The sequence below is a fragment of the Vulpes lagopus genome, chromosome 18, assembly GCF_018345385.1.
Source record: "Vulpes lagopus strain Blue_001 chromosome 18, ASM1834538v1, whole genome shotgun sequence".
In the NCBI taxonomy this organism is placed as follows: domain Eukaryota; kingdom Metazoa; phylum Chordata; class Mammalia; order Carnivora; family Canidae; genus Vulpes; species Vulpes lagopus.
Genome location: NC_054841.1, coordinates 36016665 through 36030602, shown reverse-complemented (window position 1 = coordinate 36030602; position 13938 = coordinate 36016665). Strand labels below are relative to the sequence as shown.

Genomic DNA, 13938 nt, shown 5'->3' with positions numbered 1-13938 from the left:
ACCGGGAGCCTGATGTGGGATTCGATCCCGGGTCTCCAGGATCGCTCCCTGGGCCAAAGGCAGGCGCCAAACCGCTGCGCCACCCAGGGATCCCTCTCAGAGCAATTTTAATGTCAGTGAACAAACTTTAAAGGAGCAACTTGAAGTATAAGCAGCAAACCATCTGCTTTTGCTTTGAGAGGGAAGCTTGGCTCGCTGGCATAACCTGCCCTCTTGCAGCTAACACTGCAGCCAAGCTCTGCAGGTCCAATCGTGCACTGAGCACCTTTGCTAAGTCATGCCTTGCTGCTGGGACGTAGTACTAGGTGGAGCAGCAATAGCTGTGTGTGGCACCCTGGAAAAATCTAGCTTCATGCTTTGGCTAGGAGGTGATTCACATATTCCTAGCCTTATTTTAAAGCCTTCCAAATCGACTGACTCTTGGCAAAACTGACTACATACCAACAAGAAAGTGCTAAGGCTGAGGTGGTAAAGTTGGGAGAGAACAGAGAAGAAGGTGGGCCCAAAACAGTGGATTCCAGAATGCTGTTCCTGTCAGTCAAGTCAGAAGACTTTTGGGGTGAGGTCCCCTCAGGTGAGCATTAGTCACTTTGGGGAAACCAAGTATTGGTAAGCCAAAGTTGGAATTCCCTGGAGTCGAGTTGTACTAGGAGAGGCTGGCTTACCAAATATTAAGTCCTAAGGAGGAAAATCCATTTATTAACCTGAACAACAAATCCCATTATACCAAATATTGTGCCTGCCTTCCCCTAGCTGTAGGCCACCAGATATCCTCTACATACTGCCTAACCATGTAATGATTATATTATTACTTTGTGACTGAAAATGTATTCCTTATAAATTTTCTTTGAGGGATTTTTTTTGTTTCCAATAATCTTCAAAAGTTAACTGAAAACAGTCACCACAGTAATGGTGGGGTTTTTTTTCCTTTGTTTTGTTGCTACTATCACTAAATTCTTCTCCATACACTACCTTTCTATAAAACTTAACTTTATTTCTAACACTAAAAAGCTATTGTGATGAGTATCATGGAGGATACAAAGCACTATAATACTCTGAAAGTTCTGTGAAAGACAGTGTCTTGTCATGGTTCTCCCTGCTCTCTAGTACAAGGACATGCAGAAGGAAGCAGAACACGTGAGGAGAGCCAGATGCACTCTCCAGCCTTCTGGCACAGCAGCACTGGGGTGGGATCACGGAAACTGAGGGCTAGGAGTGACTCAGAGGCTGATGGTCCAACTCCTTCATCTGCAGATGAGGAGACTGAGGCCCAGGGAGGTCAAACACCATGTTCCCAGTCACATGACCATCCAGCCGTCCGCTTCCCAGATGGACCATAGTGAGAAGGAACACAGTCCAACAGAGGTACACTCAAAGACTCATGTTAATAAAAGTAGAGTAGGCGACAAAAGTGTGGACAATGAGAATTTAAGAATTAAATAAGAATTTGACTTAAAAGTGTGAAAGATTAGCTTTGCATTCACCCCATGCCTGTTTCAGGGGCTCAGTCTGTCCTTTACAACTGATTAGGTTAAAATCCCTGCTTGCCTAGAACCCCCACTTTAATGTCTTCTTCTGTTTTAACTACAAAGAGCCCATTCCCCAACAACAAAGTGGTAGAAAATGTCTGATTTAAAAAAATAATATAGTTTATGAAATATATAGATGTGTCACTTTCTCAGGGGAAAAAAAAGTGGATGTCTGTCATCAGGAATATAACAACTGTTTCCTGAAGGTTAAATATCATTCAATATTTTTTGCTCACTAATGAAAATGAAAGCTGGAAAGAGTTAATATTTCTTCGAGCAGCAGCCACTTGCATTTAAAAAGTGAAAAGTTTTGTGATACCTCTTTCTTACGTTCAGAAAACCAGCTGGTATCTCTGTTTGAACCTTGAGGCAATACGTGAAGATCCACCAGGACAGCAAAATTCCCACACTAAAAAGACATTAATGGCAGAGTTAGCTCACACCCAGCAAACAATGAAAGAAAATCTCACAAATTCCTATGTGGTTGCTCATGATGAAATGGCAACAAAGTTCCCTAGTGGACAGAAAACTTCATATGGGGCAGGGCTACAGGTCATAAGTCTACTAGTTTTTGCAAGTTTAATATTTACAGTAGAAAAGCTAAGGAGAAATATAATTTTCACCATGATAGTAAAGACAAAATATCTATCTCTGGTCACACCATTAAGGGGGACGTTCAAGACATTCAGTGACAGCTGGAAGACTATCAGACATTGAAAGAAGTTAAATGGGTCAGTCCTGGGTAGGCTCCAGAAAAGAAGGGTTCCGTGGATAGTCAGGGGAATTCTTTCTTCTAGGTAGGCAACAACAGATATAAGCTACTGCATTTTTAGACAGACAAAAGGAATGGCTGTGACAGCACATCTTAGAATAGAAATGGAAGTGAGGACAAATGAAAAAGAAACAAGGAGAGGAAGCTAGATGCTAAATGACAGTTAACAAAACTAGTAACTTGGTTTCATTAAAATATGCTATAAAATTGTACAAATCTTGCTTCCTGCCCCTGTACAACAGGGTAGCCAATAACCATGTGTGGCTACTAAGCACATGGAATGTGGCTACTATGATTGAGAAGCTGAATTTTAAACCTCATTTAACTTTAATTTAATTTAAACAGCCATATGTGACCAGCCACTCTGTGGCACAACTATAGATCCTGTAAAATGTGGTTAGCCTTATAAATCCTCACACCTTATGAGTAAAGTAATTTCTGGAGATATATAAATAACTGGATGGGCTAACTCAGAAAGGAATAGAAGACCAAGACTGCAGGTTAGGGATGATCCCAGAGGCCCAAAGGGTCAGTGACAGCCTGTAGAAAAATGTCACTTCTGCACCTCTCTGGCTAAATAGTTTTTTTTTTTCTTTAAAATTCTGTGCTATATTTCAATGATGAAAGGAAAGTAGTTTCAACTAATGATCTGAGAATACCAAATATAAATATGGAAAGAAAATAAAACATGACATTTATATCACACCATACACAAAAATTAATTTGAGATGGATGAGAGACCTACACATAAAAACCAAAGCTATCTTGCCAAACTTAGGGTAGAAAAACTTTCTTAGGACCCAGAAAGCACCAAAGACAGCCAAAAAAAATTTTAAATCGAACTGTCAAAATTTAAAACTTTTGCTCATTAAAAGACACCATTAATAAAATTGATATGTATGTCACATGCTAAGAGAAAATATTCATAAATTCATTTATCTGATATAAAGGACTAGCATCCAAAATAAAGAACTCCTACCAGTTGATATTAAAAAAAAAACAAACAACCCAAGCTTGAATAGATACTTCACAAGATAAACAAACAGCTAGTAACACATGAAAAAGTATTCAACATCAGTCATTGGGCAAATGCAAATTAAAACCACCAACTATACATAACTACCAGAATGACTAAAATAAAAAAGACTGACACACCAATGTTGGTAAGGATGTGGAGCAACCCAAACTTTTATACATTGCTAGTGGAAATGCAAAATGGTTTGACCACTTTGGCAAATGGTCAGTTTCCTACAGTTAAACACACAATTTAATTTACTGACTAAGCCAACAATGCCACCTTCCGTATTTACCAAGAGAGATAAAATGTGAACAGAAAGACTTGTATGCAAATGTTTGTAGAAGTTTTATTCACAACAGCTAAGACAGAAGACAACCTAAATCTATCAACAGGAGAATAAACAAAGTGTGGTGCATTGATTCAGTGGAATGCTCCTCACAAAACTACTCATCCACTCAACAGGGACTAATTTCCACCTTATGTTGAGCAAAAGAAGCCAGGCTAAAAGAATACATATTGTATGACTCCACTTATATAACGTTCTAGAACAGCAAAACTAAATCTGTGATCAAAGCAATCAGCGATTACTTAGGGAGGAACTGATTAAGAACAGGGACAGAGGAACTTTGTGTGGTGATGGGAATGTTCTATATCTTGGTGGGGTATATGCTGAAGATCAGTTCACTTCAGAGTATATAAATTATACATCACTAATAAATAATTTTTAAAGGCTGTGTTTGTGTAAAAGCACATGCATATTTACTGACATATATAAAATGTATTGTGTCTCTGAAAATATATGGGTATTTTGGGGAAGACCAAAGTGAAGTTCACTAGGTAAAAAAATCATGAAATATGATGAAAGAGAGTTTCCTATAATGTCAAACAGTACAATGTGACCTACTGAAGTGCAGTATACTGTGTTACAATCAGTACTTTATTTTAAAGAAAGAGAATCAAAAGTAGTTATTTGAATAGAATAAAAAATATCAATGTGTCACAGTGTAAGGTCAAGTCTTGTTTTGTGAAACTTATATATGAGTATAATGAGTTATGATCAAAAGCCTATTTCTTACTGTGGACTTGAGGTCAAAACTGTTTGAAAATTATACTCAAGCATACAGTTATTTTATGCTTCTTCACAATGCTAATTACAGATTTAACCTTTAAGGAGTATGCTGCCACCAGGCGGAGGTCATATGCCACAACTACATGATCTTAGCCGGGGTTATTAACCTTTTGTGTGCCATGGATCTCTTTGGGCAGCTGTGCAGTTGATGAAATCTGCTCAGAATGTTTAAAAATGTATGAAACACAATGCGCAGGACTAAAAATAAAACCAACTTGACTGAAGTACAATTATCCAAATTAAAAAAATTTTTGCGTGTGATTTAGTAATGTATGTACTTGTTTATTAAGGCACTGGCTCTTACACAGTGGTAGATCTAATAACTACCATAATTTCAAAGTAGTGGTAAGCACAGATGATATCTTCAGATATGTGCCACAATTATAATATGAAAAGAGCTATAATTCTAAAGGTGACATATACTGTAAATACCACTGTGTTTTAAATACTTAACTTATGGGGCACCTAGGTGGCACTCGAGTCTTGGTCATGGTCTCGGGGTCATGAGATCACCTCCCTGGTTGGGCTCCATGCTCAGCATGGAGTCTGCCTGAGATTCTCTCTCTCCCTCTCCTGTAGCCCCAGCTCCTGCATGCTGCACACTCTCTCTAAAGTAAATATATCTTTAAAATAAATAAACACTTAACTTATAATAAAAAAATTGATTAGAATTTGGTTTAAATAAAGATGTAATTTCTGTTCCAATCCAAGCTCACTGATCCTCTGAATTCTATCCCAGACCTGTGGAGGCTCCACAGATGGCAGAACAAGAGCCTCTCCAAAGCAATGGGATATGCCTTACACACATCCTACTGAGTTCCCTACAAGTGTTTCATCTTGACTCCTCAAACCAAGTTCTCTACTATTCCTTCTTCATTAGCAAAAATATCTTTTAAAATAGTTTTTTTAAAAGTGATGCTTGAACATTCTGAATTGATACTATATAATAGCTTTCTAAAGAATTAAATAGCAATTTGATATTTTCTCATCATTTTGTAACTTTGATCACAAATAACCTAGTGTAAGTTTGATTATAAACAGACTGATTAGAATGTCTTTTCTTTTCCTTTTTTTTTTTTAATAAACCATGGAATCTTACTCTGGTGTTCAAACTTTCCTGGGATTTCAGCCAGACTCTGCCACCGAGCACGCGTGCAGTGCCCCCCCACCCCCCGCCCAGCAGCGTTCTCCTTTTGCAGCCAGCAGTTCTGAATTATCCAGCAAGAACTCTCTCAAACTCCCACACTAAGCACAAGTATTTTGCCTTTCAAAAGTTCCCTGCTCTCAAAGCTTTGTTGCTTAGCTCCTATGAGTGAAGAGACATCGGGGCTCTTAACTGCTGCCAGAAGCATAGCCTTCACTTTCCTTAATTAGGAGGAGGTCATTTCATCTCTCAACAGATAAACTCTCCAGCTTTCTTCAGAAAGGAGGAACACGCTAACCATCACTTCTTTCTTAGGCCAGAGCTGCTCATTTTAGACAGGCCAAGTTATGTCTTTAGTAGACCAAAGGTTACTAGAAAAAGCTTTGCATCCATGCCCTGGTTTGTGAGTCAACAGACCAGGGTCTGATCCACCATCTATCTAGCTCCCTCCACCCAGAGATTTCAGCCAAAAGCCTGGGAGTCAACTCTTACTCCTCCTTTTCCCTAACCCTCCACCATTAGTCATCAAGTTTTGTCGATTTTACTTCTAAAAGAGCTAAACACACCATCTCTTATTCTGCAGCTCATATCACCTCCCACTTGGAATATGATGGCTACTTCTCCTTGTGTCTCATGAACTCTCAATGCCCCTATCAGAGCAATTTCTAACATACGGACTGTTTCTGCCCTCCACTTTTTTTTAGGATTTTATTTATTTATTCATGGGAGACACAGAGGAAGAGAGGCACTGACAGACAGAGGGAGAAGCAGGCTCCCTGGAGGGAGCCCGATGCGGGCTCAATCCCAGGACCCTGGGATCACAACCTGAGCCAAAGACATGCTCAACCACTGAACCACTCAGGTGCCCCTCAGCCCTCTGCTTCTAATGCACCTCAATGCTCCTGTGTTTAGTGAATTTTTATGCGTTCTCGAACCCTAGCAAGGGCATGGACATCTCTGTGGAGCTTTTCTGAACAGTCTGTCACTTCCTTTTCTGGATCAGGCATATGTTACACACCCTTATTTATTCCTGCACTAATGGCTGGTATATGTACGGGTAGCCCCTGCTAGGTTTTTAGCTCCTTGGTACAGACAAGGTCCCAATCTCATTCGACTCTACACTGCAGCAATTAACATAGGACCAGCTCACAATAAGTGCTTAATATTGTGTGTATTTGTGTGTGTGTGTAGATAGTTTTAATCTTCAGCGTGACCATCCTGGCCTTGCCCTCCAGCATCCGGGCCACCACTGCTCTGAATAATCTTTCTCAAGGAGAAGGAAACAAGGCAAATGCTTAACATTTAATAGAAGGAAGAAAGGAATGAATGAAAAAGGCAAGATAAATTGGGCTCTGAATTTTGGGCAAACCACAGCCTTATGTACAAAGGGAGGGCACTGAGCCCATGTCGGGGACAAGGTGTTCCAATTCAGCCCAGGACACTGATGCATTATAGAACAACTCCATCCCTCCTTATTCTAGAGCAGCAACAACTGCATCATCACCAGTAGCAATCAGTCATTTTCTATAGTTTGAAAAAAGGTAATAAATAATACAAGGATCCTACAATTACCTCACCCTAAACTCACTACCAGGGGTGGAAGATCTCATCTTCTATTTTTACCTTATGTGTAAAAGAAAGGTGGAAATGCTAACCCTTCTCACACATGTAGGTATTTCAGAATCAGGCTCAGAACAGTGAGATATGTGTATATTCTCGCTCTCCCATTCATCCATTCAACACCTGTGAGTTTTCTAGAGGCACTGGCTAGAACTTGAGGCAGCAACAGAGCACTGCAGTAAGTGTAATCACAGCATCCACCCAAAGACCAGAGATGGCCAGGCCACCACTCTGTCTGAGGGAGGCCAGGGATGATGGATATGACTTCTCAGCTCAGTCCTGAGGAAGAAGGCAAGAGGTAGAGAAAGAAAAACAAATGGCATCCACACAGGGAAAAAGGCCTGAATAGATTGGCATGCTCTGGGGACGAAAAAAGAGTCCAATAAGCAGGAACAGAGCAATGTCAGCAGATGAGGCCAACAGGGCAGGTCAAGGGGGAACCAGAAGACCTGTAGGCTGCAGAGCTCTCTCAGGTAGGTGTGGCACACAAGAGCTGGCAGAGAGAAATCATGGAACCATGAAGAATGGGTTTAGAGCCACCCCAAAAGCCCACCTAAGAGACGATGGAAGTTGATGGGTGAAGACAAAAGCGTAGATTTGAGAGAAACTCAAGAGAAAGAAGAGGATGTGGTTGGGTGTAGGAGGAGGAAGAACAAAGATGATGTCCTATGCATGTGAGTAGTTTCAACCATGCCCGTGGGTCTGTCCACAGGTAGCTTGTCCAGATGGATCTGCTCTGTCACTGGCATTTTATACTCACCTGTAATCAAGGATTTAAGGCAAGCTGGGTTAACAAGGCAAAGATTAAAAATAGAGGAAATAAGAAAAACAAAGGTCGAAACATAAAATGAAGCTGATGGTAGGTCTGCACAAAATTCCCACCACTGTCAGAGGTCTCTGCAATACTTGGCTCTGAGTTTGCTAGTTTCCAATGTCAAAAAACAAAAGCCAGAGTCCAAAAGATGAGAATGAATCAGTATTGAGGATAAGTCAATATTCCTAAATATTAAATCTAGAAAGACATTTCTTTTGAATGTTTTCATGAGAAAACAAAAACAAAAAAACATGGCAATTCTCTTCTTGGAGTATCAACTTTACTAAAAGGTTTTAAGGAACATATTAAATATTTTCATATCAAAATAAAGTGCCTGTATGTTACAACATGAAATTTAAAAGTCATGTGGTCTTTAAAGAAAAAGCATAGTTTACAGAGTACCTATGTTCTAAGCATTGGGTTAATAAGCTTTACCGATAGTATTCAATTTAATCCTCACTACTAGCCTATAAAAGAACACAACTGTTACTCACATTTTATAGGTAAGGAAGTGGAATCTGAGAAAGTAAGGACTAGTTCCAATATTATACAGTCAGTTAAGTGACAGACCCAGGAATCAAATCCAAATCTGACTCTAAAAGCCCACTGCCATGCATTACTTTGAATAAAACATCCTCTCTGCAGAAGGCCACTGAGGACTTTCTTCCAGAAGCCATGTGGAGGCACAGTTAAGGCTGCCTAGCCTGAAACCTACCCCACTATAGCTATTCCCTCTAGGGTGGGCACTGATAGCCGTATCTATCCATTACTGCCAGGGGACTGAACCAAGGATTCCAGAGTCACTCAGCTCCCTTCCCTAAGCAGAATGACTCACTCTGTGCTAGAAGAGCACTAAAAGTTCAGATGCCGAAGTTGCCAAAGTGGGATGCCATCTTAGGATAAGAGGGCAATGTAATGGCAAGAGCCGCATTGCAGAAGGACTGGGGTGGGAAGGCCGGTTAGGGAGAAGGCAGGAGCAAAAAGAGAAGGGAAAGAATGCAGCAGAGCACTAGGGCAATAAATCATACTGAAGGTGAGGCAGTGGGGAGGGAGGGCAGGAACAATGGTCCCTGGACAGTAACAATCCTTACCCAGAGTTAAAGCAGAAGAAAAGTCAGCACAAATCTTTTGTTGATTTAACCCCCTTGGCCTGCTCCTTATTACAATACTCGCCCAAGGAATCCAAGCTTGGAGTTTACATTCAAGAAAAGCAAGCAGCGTACCTTTAGAATGGCATATCCAATAAACCAGCAGACAGGTAAGGGGAGGAGAGAATAAAGAGCCTTTCCATTGGGATATACTGTATCCTTAATCTAACTGGGAAAACTTAAGCATGAACAAATGCGCAATAATAATAGTTAAAATTCATTGAGCATAAAGTATACGCCAGATACTGTGTGAAGCCCTGTCTGCACATTATTGCATTTGATTCTCATGACACCCAGAGAGTCATAAATGATTACCAGTCAGTGTTCTGGAAACACTGAGAAACTTAAGAGCTCTACTCTCTTTTACTTTCAGAAGATCCCTGGTGATCACGGCTAGGTTTTGTTTGGTGTGGTGCCTTGCCAACCTGGCAATCCTTGTCAGGCCAGGTAGAAGGAACACTATGATCTTAGTAACAGAATTAAGCACAGCCTGAATTCAAGAACACAGCACACAGAGAAGGCCTGAAGAAAGCCCTCTGATGACAAACAGAAGGGCCTAGTGCAGGAAATCCAAGACCACGAATCTCTTCTGATGAAGTCCCAGTTTTGGAGGGGTGAACTACCTCCCTTCTCGAGGTGTCAGTTTCCCTGTGTGTAAAATGAAGGGCCACAACTAAGATCTCCTTCAAGGTGCCTTCCACTTTAAGATCCCACCTCCTGGTTGTGTTTCCGTTTACAACCATTGTTTGGATTCTATTTGCACACATGTGCCCTGATGTATAGATTATGAAAGAGCCATGCTGAGTCTGGTGCATTGTCTCATCCTGCATCAGTTCACTATGGGCCACACAAGCGCAATAGGAAAAATCCTAGCAACCAATGAGTCTTTCCCCTGAGCATTCTCTGACATCCTTCAGGCAGGAATAAGCTCCTGTTTGCTGCCACAGCACTTTATTCATGATTCCGCTGTGGAATCACCACAGGCTGTAAACATATGGCTGCATACATCCACTTCCCATGGGCTGCCTTCTGTTGCCCTTGGGTGATCACTGCCCCAAACTGGGCCTGGCACAGAGAGAACAGTGGAGAGTGTTAAATGAATTTGAAAAAATACATCAATGATAAAAATTACTTTAAGTGTCTGCTTTATTCTCTGCCTCGGAGGGATTACCTCTCTCTTAACTGCACCCTGTCTTCAGAATAAGAAACACCAGAGAATCAATCTTACGGTTTACAACTAAGGTTGCCTCATTTATGAACATATTGTCACCCCAGAAAACAGGCAGCAATGCCCACTCCTCCGTGCCATGCAATTATTTTACCACCTTCCAATCAGGCAGAACGATCTGCAAAACCCTGGTTGACCGTGTGAATTCAAACCCATTAAAGGGTTTGTGTGGGGGCTTCCTTGGTTGCTAATAGATGACTAGTCCTTTGAGCTCAAGTTTTACGGGCTGAAAGGGATGCAGGGGAGGAGGTGACCTGTCTCAAGTGAAAAGGAATCAGAAGGGGAGGGAGTTTCTCTCTCCTGATTGGTGTCTGTTATGGGGCCTCTGGCTACAGATCAGGGATGTACACCTTACCAGTCACTTGTTTGTTTTTCTTCACAGATTTACTGTTACAGCTGGGGAAGAAGCAAGTCAAAAAAGAATGAGAAAGAACACAGAAAAGCAGAGCTAATGGGTTTGATGACAAGGAGGGAAAAACAATAAGGGACTGATAAGACAATTTATCTTTCGTAAATTGTCTCTGGTACCCTACTAAGAAAGAGTTGGGGGTTTTGACTTAGAGTGCTCAGAAAGTGGCTCACAGTCTTTCTGGGTGAAATTTGGGAATGGAAGTAAAGCTCTGCTGGGAATAAAGCAAAGGGCAACTAAGGTGGTATATATTATAAAACGATGCTTAAATTGAACATACGCCATTGGCACCTTTAGGTAGCATTCGAGGCTGAATCACAGACTCAAACCCACCGTCACAGGAAGAATGCAGTTAGCAATAAGCCCTCAGCCACTCCTTTGGAACGGTAAGGACTGACTTCACTTCTTTAGACACTTTCCCTGATGATTTTCCAGAACTTATTCTTTCAAATGTAACCAGGAGGCAATGTATTCTTCAGAGGACTGGCCTGCGGTGTGTACGAAGCCTGTGCAGAAACGAGGAGCACAATGACTGGGGCCAGGACAGACCTGACTTTAAATCCCTGCCCTGAACCTCAATTCTCCCAGGCCAGAGGAAGTTCCAGCAATGCAATGGGGACAGCAATGAGAAAGACCTTATGGCGGTGTCTGAACATGAAATGTGGGCATGCAGGTGCAAAGCTGTAGCACAGCGCCAGCCATACCAAGAGTTCAATGGGTTGTTTTAGGGTTTCCCCCCACTCCAAAGGTAGAATTTGCCTCAAATTCCAGGGCATATTCAATGAACTCTGAACTGGCAGTTCCAAAAGATTTACAAACAGGGCACAGGTTTCCATCTATTCCTACTAAGAGCTAATAAATGCCTCATAATTCCTTCATTCGGTTTTATTTGGGCTACACACTGCTTCTTAGAAGAACAACAGATGGCTTGTATCGTGGCAGATCACAAAGCAAAAGTATGAATTCTCCTCTCGCATATTTACGCAACAGAGAACATGAAATTAAAAGATAATCTGAAATAAGTTATTATGCATTTTTCTATAGGGAACTTGCCTTGAAAGCACTGTAAGTGGCTAGAAAGACAAGCAAGTTCATAGTTAGCAACATTCAGGCCATCGGGATTGTGTTCAGGACCAATTACTGCCAACCACTTAGCAATTTGAAAATGGAATTTGATAAACAATAGGGGTTTGGTCCCTACAAATTCCCCTCAATTTTATTTAGCATATGTGTTATCAAGAAACTTTGGAATGTGAGTTTGATTTTGAACTTTCTAAAAATTAACATCTTAGAAAATACTTTTTTCGTATCCCTGAAGAATCTTGATGTTCTTCTGCGTCAAGAAGAATAAAAGCAGTGTAGCCTCTGAGTTAAAGAAACTTGAGACCAATTATAAATGAATCAGAATGAAAAAAAAGAAGGAAAAACAGAAACTCTGTAAATATTCCTCTACTGATCAATGCCCAGAATTCGTGGATTGTTCTAAAGGGTCATCAGTCCTGGAGGGAAATTCCTTGAAAGAGGAAGAGAGATACAGGATAGGCAGCACAATTTTCCAACTTCCTTAGTGTGGGGGACAATTTTTGATGATACTCTGGTGAATCTGAGTGACTTAGAGGAATTCTGTTTATTTGGTTAACTGTAAAATAATTTTAGGAATCCTTCACATCAGTATGTTTTCTCTGGAATCCTCTCATCTACTTTCAGATATAATAGGACTTGCCAGGTAAAGTTACAAGGCACTCTCTGTTCAATCGAGGTGCCATTTCATTTTTTGTGGAGTACAAATATCGTGCACATATTTGTTGATTGATATGTTGATAAAGGGGGCTACGTTTGCTCTTCTAAACTAGGTCCGAGTAAGCAGTGCTTCCAACGCCAACTTAAAGAGGCAAAGATAAGGCTATATGTAACCTTTACAGGAGGGAAAAAAAAAAAAAAAAAAGCAAGTATAGGGCTGCAAACCAAAACACAACCTCAGGGTGAGGACTTCCTGAGGCCTATGACATACAAAAGGCTTCCACTTCAGCACGGCTGCAGGGTTACCAGAGCTTCAGAGACCCAACCAAGTCACGCGAAAGCCTCATCTCTGCCGTTAGCCATACTTATTCTCCTGGTTCTGCTAGCTCAGGAAAGGAATCTGTGTGCACAATGCTGAGGATATTTACCCACTGGAGCCTAGAAAGAGAGCCCGGGCTCTCAAAGTACTAGGAGCATCAGCACCTCCTGGAGCTGGGACCCCTGGGTGGCTCAGTAGAGCATCTGCCTTTGGCTTGGGGCGTGATCCCAGGATCCAGGATGGAGTCCCGCACTGGGTTCCTGCAGGGAGCCTGCTTCTCCCTCTGCCTCTGTCTCTCTCTCTGTCTCTAATGAATAAATAAAATCTTCAAAAAAAAAAAAAAAAAAAGAATCTCCCGGAGCTTGTCTGCTATACAAATTAAGACCTACCCAACTTTAGGGATACCCTGTGTTTAACAAGTTTTCCAGGTGATTCTAGTAAACAATCAAGTTTTAAGAACCACTGCTATAGGGCAGCCTGGGTGGCTCAGCGGTTTAGTGCTGCCTTCAGCCCAGGGCGTGATCCTGGAGGCCCAGGATCAAGTCCCACATTGAGCTTCCTGCATGGAGCCTGCTTCTCCCTCTGCCTGTGTCTCTGCCTCTCTCTCTCTCTCTCTCTGTGTGTCTCTCATGAATAAGTAAAATCTTAAAAAAAAAAAAAAAAAAGAAAGAAAAGGAAAAAGAAAACACTGCTATAGGCCATTGAGTCTTCTTGAAGATTACTTGTGGCATTCTCAGTACAATACAGGAACTTTTTGGGAGGTGACAATAAAAAGGAAGAAAAATCTAATCAGGTTTTACCATGTAAGACAATGGAATGTGGCAACCAACACACTGTGAAATTATTACAATTCTAAAACTTACAAGAACATCACAATTTATCACAATGATAAAATAATACCCTTAAAGTTATAAGAAACTCAAATTATGATTTTCCTTAGAAAGAAAACATAAAAACCCTGTAGAGGTGAATATGATGTGCAGCCAGGGTTGAGAACCACAGATATAATAATGCCTTGCTGAGAACCTTAAAAAACTCACCTCTGGCTTAGGATGATAAAGATGGTGA

At 41.1% G+C, this 13938-nt stretch overlaps 1 protein-coding gene across 1 annotated transcript in view; it reads right to left on the bottom strand.

Moving 5' to 3' along the window:
- Positions 1-13938, bottom strand: part of LOC121477734 (SLX4 interacting protein) — a 179973-nt gene that overhangs the window by 67529 nt on the left and 98506 nt on the right. Inside the window, 1 exon segment of the mRNA XM_041732247.1 lies at positions 1849-1938. Coding sequence (XP_041588181.1) covers positions 1849-1938 — 90 coding nt within the window.